At 36.6% G+C, this 20733-nt stretch overlaps 1 protein-coding gene across 3 annotated transcripts in view; it reads right to left on the bottom strand.

Moving 5' to 3' along the window:
- LOC143027107 (protein IMPACT-B-like) overlaps positions 1 to 19041 on the bottom strand; it is a 42202-nt gene extending 23161 nt beyond the window's left edge. The window contains exons 1-6 of one of the 3 annotated variants that reach the window (XM_076188118.1): positions 18908 to 19041; positions 18667 to 18780; positions 8715 to 8831; positions 7251 to 7366; positions 4099 to 4216; positions 3858 to 3994 (exon numbers count right to left, since the gene is read on the bottom strand). In XM_076188118.1, coding sequence (XP_076044233.1) covers positions 3858 to 3994; positions 4099 to 4216; positions 7251 to 7366; positions 8715 to 8831; positions 18667 to 18693 — 515 coding nt within the window. In that variant the 5' untranslated portion in view covers positions 18694 to 18780; positions 18908 to 19041. Of the gene's footprint in view, positions 1 to 3857; positions 3995 to 4098; positions 4217 to 7250; positions 7367 to 8714; positions 8832 to 14155; positions 14204 to 18666; positions 18781 to 18907 lie in introns of those variants that run through there. The other 2 variants (XM_076188097.1, XM_076188108.1) reach the window with 2 other exon arrangements.
- Between the last annotated feature and the right edge of the window lie 1692 nt (positions 19042 to 20733).

The following is a 20733-nucleotide window of genomic DNA, read 5'->3' as shown; positions in this document are numbered from 1 at the left end:
CTGAAATTGTGGACAGAATTGATTACAAAACTCCAATAGGGAAGAGTCACCACTTACTAATAGAATTCAAACTAAAAGAGCAAATGTACTTAAGAAGTAATGAGAAACATAAAAAAGGAACACTAATGTACAACAAAACGAATTTTGAGACACTAAAAAGTTCTTTCAAAATGCAAATTGGGATAACTTCCTAAATGAAGAAACAAAGATGGAAGAGAAATGTAATATACTAAAAGAAATTTACAATGAGGGAGTGAACAAATATGTACCACAACAGAAGCAAGAAAGAGTATACATAAACAGCTGGTACAACAAAAAATGTAGTGAGGCTCAGGGTAAAAGAGACAAAGCTTGGAAAAGATGGAAAAAAAAAAAAAGTGAATGACAAATATATATCAAACTAGAAATAATTATGTAAAAATACACAGAGATGAAAAGAGAAAATATGAAAGAGATATATTAGAAAAATGCAAGGAACCTATTTTATAGGTAAACTAAAAAACAAACAAGAAATAGGGAGACTGCCCCAAGGGAATTTCAAATGTAAAGAAGTAGAAATGGCTGAAATTATGAACAATAATTTCAAATCAGTATTCACAATTGAAAGTTTACAAAACTGTGAGGAAATAGGGAGAGAGAGATACCCCACCAATGAAGGAAAAAAACTGTGACACAGAAGGAAATCAGACCAAATAAAAAACCTTGATGTCAGAAAATCACACAGTTTGGATGGAATTGCAAATTGGATCTTAAAAGAATGCTTAGAGGAGTTGACGGACAAAATATACAATATAATTAAATACTCACTCAAAGAAGGAAAGGTACCACAGGACTGGAAAAATGCAAATATTGTACCAATATATAAAGGAGGGAACAAGGAAAATCCAACCAACTACAGACCGGTCTCCCTTACAAGCACAATAGCAAAAATATGTGAAAAAGTTATCAAAAGTAGATGGGTTAAACATCTGGAAGAAAAAAATATACTGAATCCAAATCAATTTGGATTTAGACAAGGAAGATCATGTACAACAAACTTGATCTGCTTCTATTCAAGACTAATAGAAATAATACAAGGGGTGGATGGGCAGACTGTGCTTTTCTAGACCTACAAAAAGCATTTGATAAAGTACCACACAAAAAAAACTAATAAGAAAAATAGAATTAGACTGGGAGGAAAATAAGGGTAGTAATTAGAGACAAATACTCAAATTGGGAAGAAATGATAAATGGTATCCCGCAAGGTTCGGTATGGGCTCCAATCATGTTTGCCATATATATGTATGTATGTATAAATGACATGGATGAAGGAGTGGAATGTTATATGATCTTCTTCGTAGATGAAGCAAAAATACTAAAGAAAGTAATTACAGAGGAAGATTGTGAATCATTACAGATAGACCTAGACAAAATCTGGAAATGGAGTCAAAAGTGGGAAGTAAACTTCAATATCAAGAAGTGTAGCATAATGGAGTTTGGAAAAAGTAAAAATAGAACATCAAGAAATTATAAAATTAAAAAAGTGAAATTAGAAAGAGATCTTGGAGTAATAATCAGCAAAGACATCACCAGACAAACATATCAATAAAATAGTCGGGAAAACCTTCAACCTCTTAAGGTCAATGAAAGTGGCATTTGACTATTTGGATGAGGAAAGGATTAAAAAAATATTAGTTACACTAATAAGACCAAAACTGGAGTATGCAGTAACACTATGGACACCCAGTACTAAAAAGAATATAGAGAAATTTGAGAGAATACAAACAGCAATGACAAAGATGGCACCAACTCTCTCCAAATTAACATACGAACAAAGATTGTCCAATTTGGAACTACCAACTCTGGAACAAAGAAGAGGAAGAGATCTACTATTCATAGAATCATGAAAGGAATGGAAATCCTAGATAGAGATGATTTATTAAAATGGGACAATGCAAAAACAAGGACATGAAAAGAAACTCAAAAAGGATAATTATAGAAGAGATCTGAAAAAGAATAGCTTCCCACTTAGAGTGGTGGATACCTGGAATAAATTAGATAAGGAAACAGTGTGTGCAAACACTAAGATTTTAAGAAAAAACTTGATGCTGAAAGATACAAAGATGGGTCACCACGAGCATAACTCCCTTCCCCTATAATACAACTAGGTAAATACACTTGACTTTTCTGTACCCTACAATTAGGTAAATACGCACATTATATATATATAATAATGATTGCTGCCTTGAGTTTCATTATGTGGAATAGCTGCAGCCCCATGGTAGCTGACAACAGTCCCTAGGCCCTCACCACAGTTCTCTTTGGGAAGAAACTTTTGGACCATCGTCCATGTTGTATTGTTATGGGACTATTTCTGTGTCACCAGCTGAAAGTGGTAGGCGGGGTGTAATCATTTGTTGTCAATTCTCCATCAGTGCAAAGGTGTAAAAAGTACAGCTCAAGTCGATAGAGATCAATCAATACACTGCCCCTGGTTTATCTTACATAAGACTTGCAGCCTTCAGGTAACCAGCAATGGCTTTTGGGCAGGTCCTCATGTCACTCAGGAAAAAAAGGCTACATGGTGGCAATAGAGATAAATAAGGCATTAGATACAGTTCTCAGACACATACTATCAAAAGAGATCATTGCTACACACATCCACCACAATGACAAGAATTGGCTAACAAACTTCTTAGCCAGAAGAGGGTGCAGAGTATCCTAACACAACTATCTGAGACCAAAAGATGATTGCCAATGGAGTTCCCAAATGAACAACACTTTCACTTACACTAATCAGCAGACATACTTTGTGGCTAAGACAGAAAGAGGGCCTCCCTGAATAAATAAGACATAGTGGGCTAAGGGGTGGACCAGATGCCTAGTACATACCTAGTTTGAGTCCTGACCCCCTACAGAAACATTGCTGAACCCTAACAACTATGAATCAAAGAAGCACCTCATTGTGAAATTGAATGACCAACCCTTCCATTGGGAAAGATCCTTAAAATCATTGGCCAAACTTTTGATACATACCCTTTAGTCCACACATCAAGGAGCTAACAGTGAAAATCAACAAGATAAAAGACATACTAAAGCCAGTTGCAAACACAGGTTTTGACCAACAGAAGGAAACTCAAATCAGTCTAAAAACAGTTCTTAAGAAACACATGACAATGCCTCCCTTGCAAGGTTCCCCACAATCAAGAAAAGAAATATAGACCCCTTATAAACTATACAAAACAAAGCATCAAGAATAACAGATTGCACTAAAACCACCTTAGCAGAACTACACAATGAAGCTATTATTATTCTCACTGAATAGCACTTCAAAATAGTGGGTACACAATTCTATGCAAGAGCTCTCAGCACCATGCATCCATCCCATTATGTAACATGAGCTCAATCAAGTGACTGGAAAAAAAGGGAACATACAATGTAAACATCTAAAACAACCTTCCACTAGCACCATGCAACACATCCATAGACACCAAATACACACTCAGATCCTGAAACAACCACTAAGACTGACCACTGAACTCCCTACAGACAAATCCCTCTCAGAAGTAAGAACCACAATAGCACATCTGTGTTCAGGTCATCCAGCTTTCAAACAACAGCAACAAAGAACAGATCTATCCACCAATGCAAATTGCATCATATACAATCACCAAAGAGAGGACATTGAATAACTCACCTGATACTGCCCTACTTTGCCTTACTCAGACAACAACACAATATTTCTTCCTTGAGTGACTTGTTGACCAAACAGTTGATTGTTGCCAGTTACTTGGGAGCTGTGGGTCTCCTGCAAGAGAGACCTCTAGAAATGGACTAATGACTGATGGAACAGCATCATTTCTGCTTTTTATACTCACTTGACTTCATCTTGTGACGTAACAGCAGCAAGGTGAGGCTGAAAGTGACTCTTCCTATCTGATATAATTTCACCTGATATGATAGTTGGGCAAGCGTCATGGCTCCCAACTCCCATCTCTGACATTTTCTTTAACAACTGAAATATACAAAAGTTACAGCACAATACATTCAAATACAGAACTCAAAATTCAATAAGGCAATTTTTCTATGTTTCTGTTTTCTGTGATGAATAAAACTTACCTCTGCTTCCTTTTTCTCCTTTTCTTTGTTTACTCTCTCCTCCTTTTCTCCTGTTGTAATTAAAAACTGTCTTATTTGCTCCACCCACAAATATATTACACTGTCTCCTATATTTTCTCTGGAATAAGCAAATTACTATATAAAAATATGAAATTATTTCCAAAATATTCTTACAATTTCAATAACACAGAAATAAATCCTTAATGCATATGGCAACAGTCAATATCACGATATGTGTGAAGCCTGGTTTAGGATTTTCATAATTTGTTTAAAAATTGATTCCCATGCTCAATTCAGAAAAAAAAGAAGAAAAAAAAAAAAAACACACACACACACACACACATGAAATTAAAAAGTCCACTACCACCCAACAGTGTAGGACATGATGCATATAATTATTGGATTAGAAACAGAGACAAAACAAGGGGGTGGAGTTATGTTCCTGACTAAGAAGGATATAAACGTGAGGTGTGTCACATATGGAAAGAATACAGTAGAGATGATTATGATCGAAGTGGAAGACAGAGATAAGAAGAGCAGAAAGTTTGTGATAAATTATGTGCCTTCAAAAACAGCCTCGTGGGAAGAGAGTGAACATAAAAGTATGTTAGAAGACACAAGGATAACATTAAATAAGATAATGGAAGATGGAGGAAGAATAGTTATGATGGACGACTTTAATTGCAAAGAAGTCTGCTGGGAAGAGATGACAGTAAAGGGTGGAGACGGCTCATGGGGAAATGTTCTACTCGAGATGATTATTGACCATACAATGACACAGTGGATACAGGAGAACACTAGGTATAGAAATGAAGAACCATCGAGACTAGACCTAATAATAACATCTGAACCTAGAATAGTGGAAAAGATTGAATATACAACACCAATAAGTAAAAATGACCACATATTGATTGAACTGGAACTAAATGAGGAGAAATACATGAAAAGAAATGAACAATATAGGAAGAATGATGTATGAAAAAACAAACTTTGATCAAAAAAGAGAATTCTTTCAAAAAGAAAACTGGGAAGGAATATATAAAGAAGAAAACAGTAGAAGAGAAATGGAATATTTTTTGAAAAAGATTTATAAAAAAGGAGTGGAAAAGTATGTCCCAAGACAAAAACAAGAAAAAGAATATGTAAAGTGCTGGTACAGCAAAAGTTGTAGGGAGTTAAAAGACAAAAGAGAAAAACTTGGACCAAATGGAAGAAAGACAAAAGACCTGAAAAATGAAAAATATATACTTGTTATAGAAATGAATATGTACAAAAGTGCAGAGAGGAAAAGAGAAAATATTAAAAATATGTCATAGAAAAATGTAAAGATCAACCAAAACTATTCCACAGATTTGTAAACAACAAACTGAAAAACAAACAAGATTTGGAGAAATTAAGACAAGGAGGAGTTGAATACACAGAGGAAATAGATATGGCGGAAATTATGAACAAGCATTTTAAATCAGTGTTTACAAGGGAGAATATACAACCGGAGGAGATCGAATGGAAAGAGAAAGTCCCCCTATGAAAGAAATAGAAGTAACAAGGAATGAAATAATGAAACACTTGAGTAATCTTGATGTCAGAAAATCACATGGACCAGATAAAATAGCAAACTGGATTTTGAAAGAATGCAGGAATGAACTGGCAGACAAAATACATAGCATAATAATATAAACAGTTCCTTGAAAGAAGGAAAAGTTCCAAAAGATTGAAAAAAACAACAAATATTGTACCTATATATATAAAGGGGGAAATAAAGAAGACCCTACCAACTATAGACCAGTCTCTCTAACAAGTACAACAGCAAAAATTTGTGAAAGAATTGTCAAAAGTAGATGGGTAAAATATTTAGAAAAAAACAATGTGCTAAATCCAAGGCAATTTGGAATCAGACAAGGATGATCATGCGTCACCAATTTAATATGTTTCTATTCAAGGCTAATAGATATAATACAAGAAAGAGATGGATGGGCTGACTGTGCATTTCTAGACCTAAAAAAAGCTTCTGACAAAGTACCACATAAGAAGTTGCTTAAGAAATTATAAACCGAAGAAGGAATACAGGGCAAACTGCTTAAATGGATGGAAGACTTTTTGCAAGGAAGAAAAATGAGAGTAGTGATAAGAGACAAACACTCAAATTGGGATGAAGTAATAAGTGGTGTTCCACAAGTAACAGTTTTGGCCCCAATAATGTTTGCTATATATATTGATGATATGGATGAAGAAATTGAAAGTTATATGAGCTTCTTTGCAGATGATGCAAAACTATTAAAAAAAAAGTGAACACGGAAGAAGATTGTGAATCACTACAGAGTGATCTAAATAAAGTCTGGGAATGGAGTAGGAAGTGGGAGATGGAGTTCAATACTAAAAAGTGTAGTATAATGGAATTTGGAAAAAGCAAAAACAGAATAACAGGATCATATAAATTGGGAGAAGAAAGTATAAAAAAAGTTGAAAATGAGAAGGACCTGGGAGTCATTGTTATGATTAATATGTCACCTGAGAAACATCTAAATAAGATTTTTGGTGAAACTTATAATTTAATAAGAACAATCAAAGTGACATTTACATACCTGGATGAAGAAATGGTGAAGAAAATACTAATCACTCTGATAAGACCAAGATTGGAATATGCAGCAATGATGTGGTCACCAAGTACAAAAAAATGTATAAGAAAAACTTGAAAGAATACAAAGAGCAATTACGAAATTGGCACCAACACTCTCAAAACTATCATATGAAGAGAGACTAGCAAAACTTGAGCTACAGACACTAGAGCAAAGAAGAGAGAGAGGAGATTTGATAGCTATTTACAGAATCATGAAAGGCATAGAAATTATTGATAGAGAGGATCTAATAAAATGGGATGATAGAAATACAAGAGGACATGGAAAGAAAATCAAGAAAGACAGCTATAGAAGAGATGTGAAAAAGAACAGCTTTCCTCACAGAGTAATAGATGGTTGGAACAAGTTAGATGAGAAAGTAGTGTGTGCAAAAAAGCAATACATGAATTCAAAAATAGTTTAGATAAAATGAGATACAAAGACGGGACACCACAAGCATAGCTTCCCTTCCCGTAAAATACAACTAGGTAAATACACACACACAAAGAATGGACACGAAGAGATTTGGCGTCTTACAAATAAATTTCTTCAATGTTTCCGCATAGCTCCTGACGTTTTGGTCCCTTCAACCAAGGAGCATTCAGCTCATACTTAGGAGGAGAACTGCTTGGATAATCACTAGGCATTGTCACCTGAGTAAAGATACAGAGTTGAACACAGTGAGTAAAAAAAGAATCATCTTATTTAAGGAAACACATTAGTATGGTATGAAGATAAAAATTAAATTGCTCATTGTAAAATAACTGATTAATACAGGTTGGGTAATCACCGGCACCAGATGATTTAATTCAACTGAAAAATACCTTTGGTAACCATTTTATACTGGTTTACACATCTTTTGATTCCAGCTGCATCTAGGCAATTTCATTCTACTGTATAATACCCATGAGTAGAAATCGGGCTTAATCTATCTTTATCTTGACTCCATTCGTACTTGAGGCACCTGTATTGTGATCCTAGCTAATACCATGGTATTCAATATTCAGTTGTGTGACCAATTGCTTTGTGAGGGAGTTTAAGAGAAAGTTAAAGTTATCTTATCCAACCCCTTCAGTATTGTCCTTCACAGATTCTAGTTTTGCCAATGCCAGACAATTTTATTTTGCTGAACACTATAAAATGATAATGTCTGAATTTGTACATTGGCATGACTTTGTTAAAGTTAAAAATACATTAATATTTATATCTAGATCAACTCTATAACATATTTTGGAACCAATTTATTGGATATGGAACCATGCAGTTTTTTTCTTCATTTCTGTGAGGCACAATGCCTACACAGAATATGACATCTAGCAGCTGCACTGGTACAACAGTAATGACTTTTATGAACCTTAAAAAAATATTTAACAAAGAATACAATAAAGCATACTATATTAACTGTGTACTCTCTATGGTAGGCTACAGTAGGCTTCTGATAATCATGCATCAAACACCAGTAGGCTACTGTTAAATTAGGACATCACATTTTATGATATTCTGACCATCTACTGGTATGCCCCTTATCTTTAATAATGGTATGCAGACCTTGTGCACACACTTTACAGTACTTGTAACTGAAATACAGCATGGCAGTATCATTCTTCCATAGCAGGCAGAGAGGATGAAACAGTTATTTTGCAGGTAAATATTTGATACTAGACATACTTTTTGTCTTTGTTTATTATCCTAAAATTCTGGCACTTTATTGTACATTTTTCTTACTCATACCAAGCATAAATTTCATTCCTTCATGAACAATACTTGTGCATAATTCAGCTATTTTCTAAAATAATTTCTACAACCATTTACATGAAGCTGCACATTAATGTGCATTAAATCACATTTTATCCCTTAAAATATATCTTAACTCCGTCAGTTTTTACACCATCCCTCATCTGAACATAATTGTCTGGAATAAGCCAGGATAATCTATGTGGAGTACTATGTCTGGTTTTAACAAGTTAAAGGGTTTAGAATAAAAAATCTTTAAAGACAAACTTTTAAGATGGCTGCTTTGTCTCCTTCCCGTATGTCAATGCTATAGGAACGATTATGGGGATCTTCTATATGGAAATCGGTGCCATATATGGAACACAAAGCTTCAACTTCATCAGCCTGAAACATCATAAGAATCATTATGAATTCAAATATTCCTGATAGTCAAAGTAATTGATTCAATGAGATACTTGTGGGGTTATTCCATTAACCCAAAGAACAGTAATGACTAAATATACATACTGTACATATACCAAGGGTTCTTTCCCCCTTACATAGGAGGTAGCCAAAGTCAAAAGGCATAAATCCACTCCCACCCATTTCATCCCCCCATACTCCACTTCCATTCACCACCCCTCCCTCCCTCTTTTCTTGGCTTCTCCTAAATGACAGGTCATTTCTGCATCTCACCCACTGCCCTGGGTCAGAAGCAATGCAGCAAAACACAGCATACACAGCAAGGCTGCTTCATTTAATCAGTGACCTACCCCCGCCCTCAATCCCCTCATGCAGAAATAGAGAAGACAGTAAGAAATCCCTTTGGGATTTGTAAGACAAAAATGCTTTTGCACATGGAATTCAGAAACAAATTGCCCTTTCATCATATAAAATGGGGTCCTTACTGGCTGAGCAGCTTAGTCAACGTTGATACTTGGTATGGGTAGGAGCAGAGGCAATTCAAGGCTCCTTGATTTTGTGAGTTCATAGTATGGACATGGTTCGGTTTAACGTCACAAACTCCCCCTATCAGGAGGCTAGGTCAATGCCCCTTCCAGAGGACTTCATAGCATAAAATTTAATGAAACAAGCTCTTGGTCCAACTTGCTGGTGGCAGGGTTTGAACTACCATGATCTCAACACCCACGGCAAGCTGTGGCGCTCTAACCCCGTACTAATAGAATTCGAACTCAAAGAGCAAATGGATTTGAGAAGAAATGAGAAACATAGAAAAGGAACCCTAATGTACAACAAAACAGATTTTGAGAAACTCGGAATATTCATTCAAAACGCTAAATGGGATAACTTACTAAATGAAGACGCAAAGATGGAGGAGAAATGGAATATACTAAAAGAAATTTACAATGAGGGAATAAACAAATATGTACCAAAACAGAAGCAAGAAAAGTTATACATAAAATGCTGGTACAACAAAAATGTAGTGAGGCTAGGGATAGAAGAGACAAAGCTTGGAAAAGATGGAAAAAAACAAAAACAAGTACCGTATCTCGCGTATAGGTCGCATTTTTTAAAACTATATATTTCCCCCAAAATCAGAGGTACGGCCTATCCACTCAACATTATTGAGGGACAGCTCTAGCCTACTCTGTCACTGAAGTCGCAATGTGACAATGATACGGAATTTCAGTGGTGTTCACACAATATGCATCAAAAAGCTTTTCAAACCTTTTGCATGCAGAAAAGATATATATATATATATATATATATATATATATAACAGGTTCCTACCGACTCACTGCTTAAAACTGAACTATTGTAGCTAGAAAATTATATATAAATTACAATAAAATCGTACAATATTCTCTTTTCCAACTCTCGTATGTTTTAGTGTTTATAAGCAATGAGACCTTGACCCTTTGTTTACCGTACGTTACCGTACATCACCTGTTCCACTCGTGGCTGCGTTTCTATGATATGTGGGCAAATTATGTTTTCGTAGCGTAACGTAACATACCGTAACGTAACTTAAAAAAATCTATATATGATTTTCGTAATAAAGAATCATTATTTTCGTAAACTTCCATTAGGCCTACCGTACTGTTAGATCTACAGTAGATCATACGGAGTTTTAGGCCTAATAATTGCAAACCCTGATCATGAGTACGTAAGAGAAAGACTTATAAAGCAGATTTTAAGCCGAAAGTGGTGGATTACGCAGAACAAGGAAACAGATATGCAGAAAGGGAGTTTGGGGTTTCAGAAAAGGTAGTGATGGGATGGAGAAAACAGAAACATCAATTTAGAGAAAATTTCCTCTATACTTTTGTATAGTGTCCAGTTGACAGTTAAACTCTTGATTTTTATTGTCAAGTTGACTATAACTTTTTTTTTCGCAAGTGCATTTGTTTACGATAATCGTATAAGAAACACAACCGTTATGTAAGTTTGCATTATGCGCACGCGTGACAGTCGAACAATATATATGTGTTCCGATATTAAAATTTTGTGCGTAAAATTTTGAAATAATGATATATATCTTATCATTTTTTATGTTGGAATGGGTCTTGTAAATCGCCAGATAATAGTGCGACCTATCCGCGGGTCAACCGTAAATAACCACTTTGACAACCACAAACTAGCATCCACTGGTGCGACCTATACACGAGTATATTAGGTAAGAAATGATTATGTAAAAATGCGTAGAGATGAAAAGAGAAACTATGAAAGAGATATAATAGAAAAATGCAAGGAACAACCTAAACTATTTTACAGGTATGTAAATAGTAAACTAAAAACAGAAATAACGTAGTATGTCTGCGCCAAGGTAATTACGAATATAAAGATAAAATAGAAATGGCTGAAATTATGAACAAACATTTCAAATCAGTATTCACAATTGCAAATTCACAAAACTGTGAGGAAATAGAGAAAGATACCCTCCGATGAAGGAAATAACTGACACAGAAGGAAATCAGAGACCAAATGAAAAAAAAATGATGTCTGAAAATCTCACAGTCCGGATGGAATTGCAAACTGGATATTAAAAGAATGCATAGAGGAGTTGATGGACAAAATATACAATATCATTATATATTCACTCAAAGAAGGAAAGGTACCACAGGACTGGAAAAATGGAAATATTGTACCAATATAAAAAGGAGGGAACAAGGAAAATCCAACCAACTAGAGACCGGTCTCCCTTACAAGCATATATATATACATATAGTATATACCAAATGCTTTTCCCCCCTTATAAGGGAGGTAGCAAAAACACAAATGCATAGATACCACTCCCACCCGTTCCATCCCTATTACACTCCAATCCCCTCTTATCTTGGCACCTCATGGATGACGGGTCATCCCTGCATCTTGTCCACGGCCCTGGGTCAGAAGCAGTGTCACAAGACACAGCACATCCACAGCAAGGCCGCTTCATTATTTTGGTGATTCCCCTGCCTCTCTGTCCCTTCATGCAGAAAAGGAAAAGATGGGGAGAAATTGCTTGGAGCTCTGTCAATTTATTTCTCATACATACTCCCTCACCCCCCAAACATCCCCCATCCACTCCCCCCTCATGCATCACAGCATCATCCATACACCTTTCTCTATTCACCCCTATCTTCTGTCCTCTCCCATCCTTCCTGTACAGACATCCCCTTCTTTCCTAATGCCCCTTTTACCCCATCCATCCATCTCATCCTAGGTTGACCCCTCATGTTCACTCCTTCCACCTCTGCCTTCCACACCTCTTTTACTAATATTTTATCACTCATTCTTTCCATGTGTCCAAACCATCCTAATACTCTTTCATCAACCCTATCTCCCAACTCCCTTTCCACCCCCATTCTCCTCCTCACCTCCTCATTTCTCACTCTATCTAGCCTAGTAACTCCTATCATAATTCTTAGGCATTTCATCTCAAACACATTCAAACTCCTTTTCTTTTCCTCTCTTATGTTCCATGTTTCTGCCCCATACAGTGCTGTCGGAACAATCACTCCTTCATACAATCTCCTCTTAGCATCCATTCCCAGATGTCTATTTCTCATTACATTTTTTAATCCAAGGCATTTACTCACTTCTCTCAATTGACATTCTACCTCCACTTCCACTCCTCCCTTTCCTGCCACATTAGCACCCAAGTATCTAAAACTATCCACTTCCTCCAGCCTCTCTCCCTTAATACTCACTTCCAGTCTGCTGTCACTCTCTCCCCTTGTACATCTCATCACCTTACTTTTGCCCACATTTATCTTCAACTTCCTTCTTTTGCACACCTTCTCAAACTCTGTCACTAACTTCCTCAATCCCTCCTCTGATCCTGCTACAAGCACAATATTGTCAGCAAACAACAACTGGCTTATCTCTCTTCTCCATTTTCTTCAACCATCTCCAATCCCTGACCCACTACCCTTGCATTCACCTCTTGCACCACCTCACCCAAGCATAAATTGAACAGCCAGGGCAACATAACACATCCCTGACGAAGTCCCACCTTTACCTCAAACCACTCACTCTCTCCATTTCCAATCCTAACACAAGCTCTACTATTCTCATAAAAACTCTTGATTGATCTTAACAGTTTTCCTCCTATCCCATATATCTGCAATACCTCCCACAGTGCCTTCCTATGTACCCTGTCATAAGCTTTTTCCAAATCCATAAAAACCCAAAAAAACATCTTTACCTTTTCCTATAGCTTTCTCACATATCTGTCTTACCACAAAAATCTGATCTACACAATCCCTACTGATCTACACAATCCCTACCTGTCCTAAAACCACACTGTTCCTCCCCAATTACTCCCTCTGTTCCTCTCCTAATCCGCTCAATCAAGACCCTCCCATAAGCCTTCACAACTACACTTAGCAAGCTGATCACTCTGAAACTATTACACTCACACTTGTCCCCCTTTCCTTTGTAAACTGGAACGATACAGGCACTCCTCCAGTCCTCTGGCACTCTAACCTCTATTAAACAAACATTAAATAACCTCACCAGCCAATCCATCATAACTGTACCTCCTTTTTTTCAGACATTCTGCATGGCATCCATCCAACCCAGGCACCTTACCTGCTCTCATCATCTTAACAGGTGCCTTAACTTCATCTTTCCTTATTTCTCCTCCATTTTCCTCACTCATCATGGTCATTTTCTTAGTGCTTCCCACTGCAGCTACCTTTCCCTCCCTATCCTCCTTCACATTTAGCAACTCCCTAAAATACTCTGCCCACCTTCTCTTCCATTATCATCTCTCCATCTGCACCTTTTACCTTTTCTTCTCTACTTGATTTGCCTCCTCTTCCTCTTTTAATTTATTTCCAAAACATTTGTTATAACTTTCAAAAATTTCTGTCATACTCTTACCCCATTTCACATCTGCTCTCCTCTTTGCCTCCTTTATCTTATGCTTTACTTCTCTTCTCTATACTTTGTACCTCATATGATTTCCTTGTCCTAATTTGTAACCAATCTATGAAAGCCTGCTTCTTCTCTTCTACAACCTTCTTTGCTTCCTCATCTCACCACTCACTACCCTTCCTTCTATTTCCTCCCATCCTCCTTGTTCCACACACAATCTTTGCACACCTTGAACAATCCCCATTCCTCCTCTGCTCCTAGTTCTCTCTCCTTCACTCCCTCCCACTCCTCTCTCAGCTTCTTATACTCCTCCTTTTCTTCCTCATTTAAGCAGTTCACTCTAAGTACCTCCCTACCTTGTGCCCTTTTCCTCTTTCTCCACCTGTTCTCCATTCTCAACTTACCTTCCACCAAAAAATATTCTGATATTCTCCCATTCTCTTCCCTTAGAACATATACATCCTTAATGCTTCCCACTATACAGACCTAGACAAAATCTGGAAATGGAGTCATCAAGAAATGTAATATAATGGAGTTTGGAAAAAGTAAAAATAGAATATCGAGACATTATAAAATTGGTGAAGAAGTCAAAAAAGTGAGCTCAGAAAGGGACCTTGAAGTAATAATCAACAAAGACATGTCACCGGACAAACATATCAATAAAATAGTTGGAGAAAAATTTAACCTACTAAGGTCGATGAAAATGACATTTGATGAAGAAATGGTAAAGAAAATATTAGTTACACTGATAAGACCAAAACTGGAGTATGCTGCAACACTATGGACAACCAATACTAAAAAGAATATAAAGAAATTAGAAAGAATTCAAACACCACCTTACTTTTGCCCACATTTATCTTTAGCTTCCTTCTTTCACACACCTTCTCAAACTCTGTCAGGGATTGAGGATGTTAGTGACAGAGTTTGAGAAGGTGTGTGAAAGAAGGAAGCTGACGATAAATGTGGGCAAAAGAAAGGTGATGAGATGTACAATGAGAGAGAGTGGCAGCAGGCTGGAAAGAGCACTAAGGGAGAGACTGGAGGAAGTGGATAGTTTTAGATATTTGGGTGTGAATGTGGCGGGAAAGGGAGGAGTGGAAGTGGAGGTAGAATGTTGAGAGAAGCAAGTAAATGCGTTGGTGGTTTAAAAAGTGTAATGAGAAACAGATATCTGGGAATGGATGCTAAGAGGAGGTTATATGAAGGAGTGATTGTGCCAACAGCATTGTATGGGGCAGAAACATGGAACATAAGAGAGGAAAAGAAAAGGAGTTTGAATGTGTTCGAGATGAAATGTCTGAGAAGTATGATAGGGGTTACTAGGCTAGATAGAGTGAGAAATGAGGAGGTGAGGACGAGAACAGGGGTGGAAAGGGAGCTGGGAGATAAGGTCGATGAAAGAGTATTTGGATGGTTTGGACACATGGAAAGAATGAGTGAAGAATGATTAGTAAACGAGGTGTGGAAGGAAAGAGGTGGAAAGAGTGAATATGAGGGGGCTTCCTAGGATGAGATGGATGGATGGGGTAAAAGGGGCATTACAAAAGAGAGGAATGTCTGTGGAGGAAGGATGGGTGAGGACAGAAAATAGGGGTGAATGGAGAAGGGTTGTGTATGGATGATGCTGTGATGCATTAGGGGGAGTGGGTGGGGGATGGGGGGTGAGGAAGTGTGTATGAGAGGTAATTTGATGCAGCCTGAAGGGATTTCTCCTCGTCTTCTTTTCTGCATGAGGGGATGGAGAGGGGGGGGTCACCAAATTAATGAAGCAGCCTTGCTGTGGATGTGCTGTGTCTTGTGACACTGCTTCTGACCCAGGGCAGTGGACAGGATGCAGGAATGACCCATCATCCAGGAGGTGCCAAGATGAGAGGGAGGGAGGAGGGTGGAGGGGAGTGGAATGTGTAGGGGATGGAATGGGTGGGAGTGGTTTCTATGCATTTTTCTTTTTGGCTACCCCCTGTGTAAAGGGGAAAAAAAGCCTTTGGTATATGTATGTATGTACAAACAGCAACAACAAAGATGGCATCAACACTCTCCAAATTAACATACGAACAAAGATTATCCAAATTAGTACTACCAACTCTGGAAAAAAGAAGAGTAAGAGGAGATCTACAAACTATTTATAGAATCATGAAAGGAAAGGAAATCCTAGATAGAGATGATTTGTTAATGTGGGACAACAGAAAAATAAGAGGACATGAAAAGAAACTCAAAAAGGATAATTATAGAAGAGATCTGAAAAAGAAATGCTTCCCACACAGTGGTGGATACCTGGAATAAATTAGATAAGGCAACAGTGTGTGCAAACACTATTCAAGAATTTAAGAACAAACTTGATGCTGAAAGATACAAACACAGGTCACTATTAGCATAGCTTCCTTCCTGTATAATACAACTAGATAAATACAACTAGGTAACCCACTCAGTCAGCGAGCATAAATACACACATTAAATTCTTTCCCTCAAAAAGTCCTCTGTAGGGTGTCACTGCCCTAGCCCTCTCTGAGAGTGGGAAGTTCATGATATTAACCACTTCAGTACGACTCAAATTCCCGCACACAGCATCGGCTGCCATATGTAATTTGCACCACACTATTCACATTATAAAATATAAAGTGACTACTGTATTACTTGTTCTCTTTTACTCTGAGTAATAATAAACAGAAAACATGATCAAACCAGTTCACAGAACCTGGGAGTAACTCATGTACAACTGCAAAAAATATATCTATGATCAAGATGCCGACACTGGCATCCTCATGTACCCACTGACACCTCATGCCACCTATGTAGGCATCATTGTAATGAAGTGGTTAAACTCAATCATGTACAATACAAACTTGTGTCTGCCTGTATTACCTCACTGTAATATACAGGAAAGAAGCTACACCCATGAGGTGTCTATTGTTTTAAACTAATGTATGGTTCCAACTTGGTTTTGCACTTTACTCAACTATTTATAGAACCATATTTCTTCATATCCCACGAACATGTGATCTTGTTTTTTTAATTTGTTCCTCCAACCTCAATGCCCATCATCCCAATTACAGCTATATGTGAGACAATGGGGTCTGTCTTACTATAGCTAACAGAATGACCGGGATTTAGACACTAAGATTAATAGAAAAAGAGCAAATCAAGATGAAAGAATGTCATGAATGAAGTTTCTCAGGATGTCAGTTCCGAAACCATTGCTGCTATTAGTACATCATTACTACTGTAAATTAAAACATGGAACAACATCTTTTACACTTCAATTATTTTATGGGTTTACTATTAGGCTTTCCTTCTTAAACACTAATAACTGCTCATGCTCCATTCAAGGTGAAATTTCTTAATACTTCAACACTTTTGCCTTGAATTCATTCAATACATTTATAACTGATTTATAACTGATTTTAGATTTATAACTGATATTAGATTTGTTACAGCCATATAATGATATATGTCCACTTTAGATTCAAGTAATACAGATAAGGAGAAATTGGTCACTTGAGTGGATAGTTGCCAATTTATTGGATATCATTGCGACAGAGGTCCACAATATGCATTGTTGTTTTTGCATTCTAGATCAACTTACCTCTTCAATTACACCAACTTTTCTTAATTACAACCCTTCCACAAATGTTTGATTTTTGTGATTAAATTTTCTTTGGCCATGACATGTACACATGACCCACATAAACATTGATGGCTAGGAAATAAGGAAGGCGAGTGTTGTATATCACTTGAGAAACTAAAGAGCACTGTTGTTATTCATCCACATCATTATTATACTGAGAGGAAATTTCATGGGAAAAATAATCTTTCAAAAAGAAAAAAAAGTAAAAATAAGTCTAACAATATTTACCAAGGTTGGGGCAGGTTAGGTTGATTAGAATAATTTACATCTCACTCTAGGCCCTAGGGTAAGAGTGTCAGAAATAGACATTCTATACATTTACTCATGCAATTCTGGTATGTCAACTAAAATTCACCCTTTTTCTCACAAAACCTAAGGGGTGTGGATATTCCCCATAAAAATCAAAGTTATTTGAGGCAGGAATCAATATTAGATTCATATGTATTACTGTGTAAAACATTTCCCAAGGTCCTTGACTGGGGTAAAGTGGAGGTCTTCTGTGGAAATTTAACCGTTTATGATATGCAGTAACTAAGGACATTTGTATATAATAGTCAATCAAATGTTTTCGTCAAGCATACTGGTTACTCTCTGCAAATTTGCCTTTATGCAAATATTAATATATGAAGATGTAGGTCATGTGTTACAACAAAAAAATATTATATATATATATATATAATATATATATATATATATATATATATATATATATATATATATGTATATATATATATATATATATATATATATATTACATACATTCATAATGGAGTAAAAAATTGGCAAAGGAGAGCTCTGAGGTGAAAAAATAAAGCCTTGCACTCAGTGACCTCAATTAATAGGCAGATGCTGTTTGTATCAGTCCTATGGTACATATATTACAATTTTGGCTGCCTATACAATTTTATCAAATTTAATTATTGTACCTATAATATTAAACGTTATCGAATAGGTAATGGCGTTCCAGCATAATATAAATATGCCCTTCCTTTGACAATACCAGGATAAATTACTACAAATCTGAAGCCTAAGATATTGACTTCCATCCATAAAACTATTCCTGAAAGGAGTTTCATGAAATACCAGTATAATCATGGTCATGATGTCAACAAATTACGATGATAAAGAAACTGATTTAAAAATTCACGCCAATTAGCAATTTCAGTGATGATGAACTGAATTTAATAATCAAATCTGGGGGTTATCTTGGTGGTTATCACGAAACTTCTTCAAGAATACGGCTTAATAACTGTAACATTCTTACTATTGAAGAAACATCAAATGGCTTACCTGTAATGAAATATTGCCTTCAGCCATTGTGTCCTTTTACCTGATGCTTACAAGTTTACATCGGATGGCAGTTATATATTTTCTGGTCGTGGACAGAAACTCGGCTTTTATATCCTACCAAAGAGGTTTAATGCTAGCATTAAAACTCCAAGTTTATTCATCCATACCCGCAAGACCTGCAGGTACCAATGTACACATTTAGCTGTAAATCTTTCTTTGTAGAAGTGGTTAAATAACACACCTCCCCCACGTTAACTAAATTCATTTTAGTTATCTTGATAGTTATTTTGTAAATAGAGATATACAACTCTGGGCGTATGACATCCGTTCCACAAACTTTTCCTTGATTCACGTGAATAACATGATGTAATACCCGCTTCTCATGTTTGGCAGGACAATTCTTTAAAATAGCAAAATTAGTTATAAAAAGTACCTGTTTTTTAAACACAACTATCAGTAATCTACAATTCATTAAGTTTCGGAAACGTTATTTCTTATTTTGTTTCCGACATTCATGCTTTAGTCAAGCTGGCCTCAGTCGCTTGTATTTTGATGATTAGACGAAAATTTATTTTGTTTCAGTTGTGTTTGTGTTAATCAGTTTCACATTCCTGGTCGTAGCTTCTAAGGTTGATTATTATCTCATTATTCAATTTCTGACGTGTCTGTTTCAAGTCAAGTGGGAGCATATTCAATAGTTCTGGGGGTGCAATATTTAGAAATTCTATCATACAGTAATTATATTTGGGCCGTGATTCTAACGTCATGCACTATTCGGATTATCGAGAGTTGAAATTGTTTATCTCTCAAAGAAGTAGGTTTTTCAGGATACCGATGTTGTTGTTGTTGTTGCTGTTGTTTTGGACGTAAAAACCAACAACCCAATAACATCAATATAAAGATAAACTTGTAAAGAGTAAGCCCATAAATTAGTTTGTAGATATAAATCGAACCAACAGTGACGATTATCTAATTAAGGATAGATAAATTAAACAGGCACGCTGTCGCAATTTCCATCATTAGGTAGCGAGCAAAAGAATGGTGCGAACTTAATTTATGTATTCTAACTGATTAATTGTGATTTTGTCAATGTAAAGCTTGGGAGTGTATAAGACAGGAGTTACCGACCTTTAAGCTGTAGCAGAGCGTCTAAGTACCTTTTCTCTTCTAACCGTTAGGATACTTTGGTATTACAGTCGGCCCCTCCTTTAGGGTTGGGCTTATAATACTTGAGGTCACTGATTTGTCCTTGGTGAACTTTTAATTATTATCTTGACCAATCACAAGTCTTTATACGTTTAGGGGAAAACGTTTACGTTGGCGATTTTTAATTATGTTTACAAATTTTCTGAGTTCGCTGTCCCTAAACAACGTACGTGGTTCGTGTCTACTTCTTGGGAGGTCTTCTCTACAAGGCAAGTTAGATACTTGTTCTGTCACACTTTAAGTATTGTGGCACCGTCTGGGATCCAGACAGTAACAATAATATATACAAATTAGAATCCACACAAAATAAGCCAGCAAGATGGATCAGACGTGATTACAGACACACAAGGATAAAACAAGACATTAAACTTGAACCACTTGAAACAAGAAGACGAATACGCAGACGACAAATGATGTACAAAATCACACACGATTCCGCTGATATAAACAAAGAAATTTACTCACACATAACAAATACACGAATAACTAGAGGTAGTCACAACCTACGAGTAAAATACCACAAATATCAAACAAGCATAACCTTATTCAAGTGCTCACCCCCCCCCCCCCGCGCAGCATCCAAGAGTGGAGTCATCTCCCATTCCATTCTTGATACTTTTAGAAATAGGATAACCCATCGCTAACCCCCTCTCCTCAATCCTAATTCCGATCCTACCCTTATTCCAACTCTACTCCTAGTCCAAATCCTGTCCCTAATTATCAGCGCCCGCAAATCATGCCATCCGTGAGCGGTCCTCTGCCGTTTAGCGCAAAGTAAGAAAAACAAAGAAAACAGGTATGTTAAAGAGGGTAGGACTAAAAACGACCCCCTGTGGTATGAGGACATTTGTCCCAGGCAGC

This window comes from Oratosquilla oratoria, chromosome 1 (genome assembly GCF_046742065.1).
Source record: "Oratosquilla oratoria isolate Oo_2021 chromosome 1, ASM4674206v1, whole genome shotgun sequence".
NCBI classification, from domain to species: Eukaryota; Metazoa; Arthropoda; class Malacostraca; order Stomatopoda; family Squillidae; genus Oratosquilla; species Oratosquilla oratoria.
This window is presented reverse-complemented; position numbering and strand designations above follow the sequence as displayed.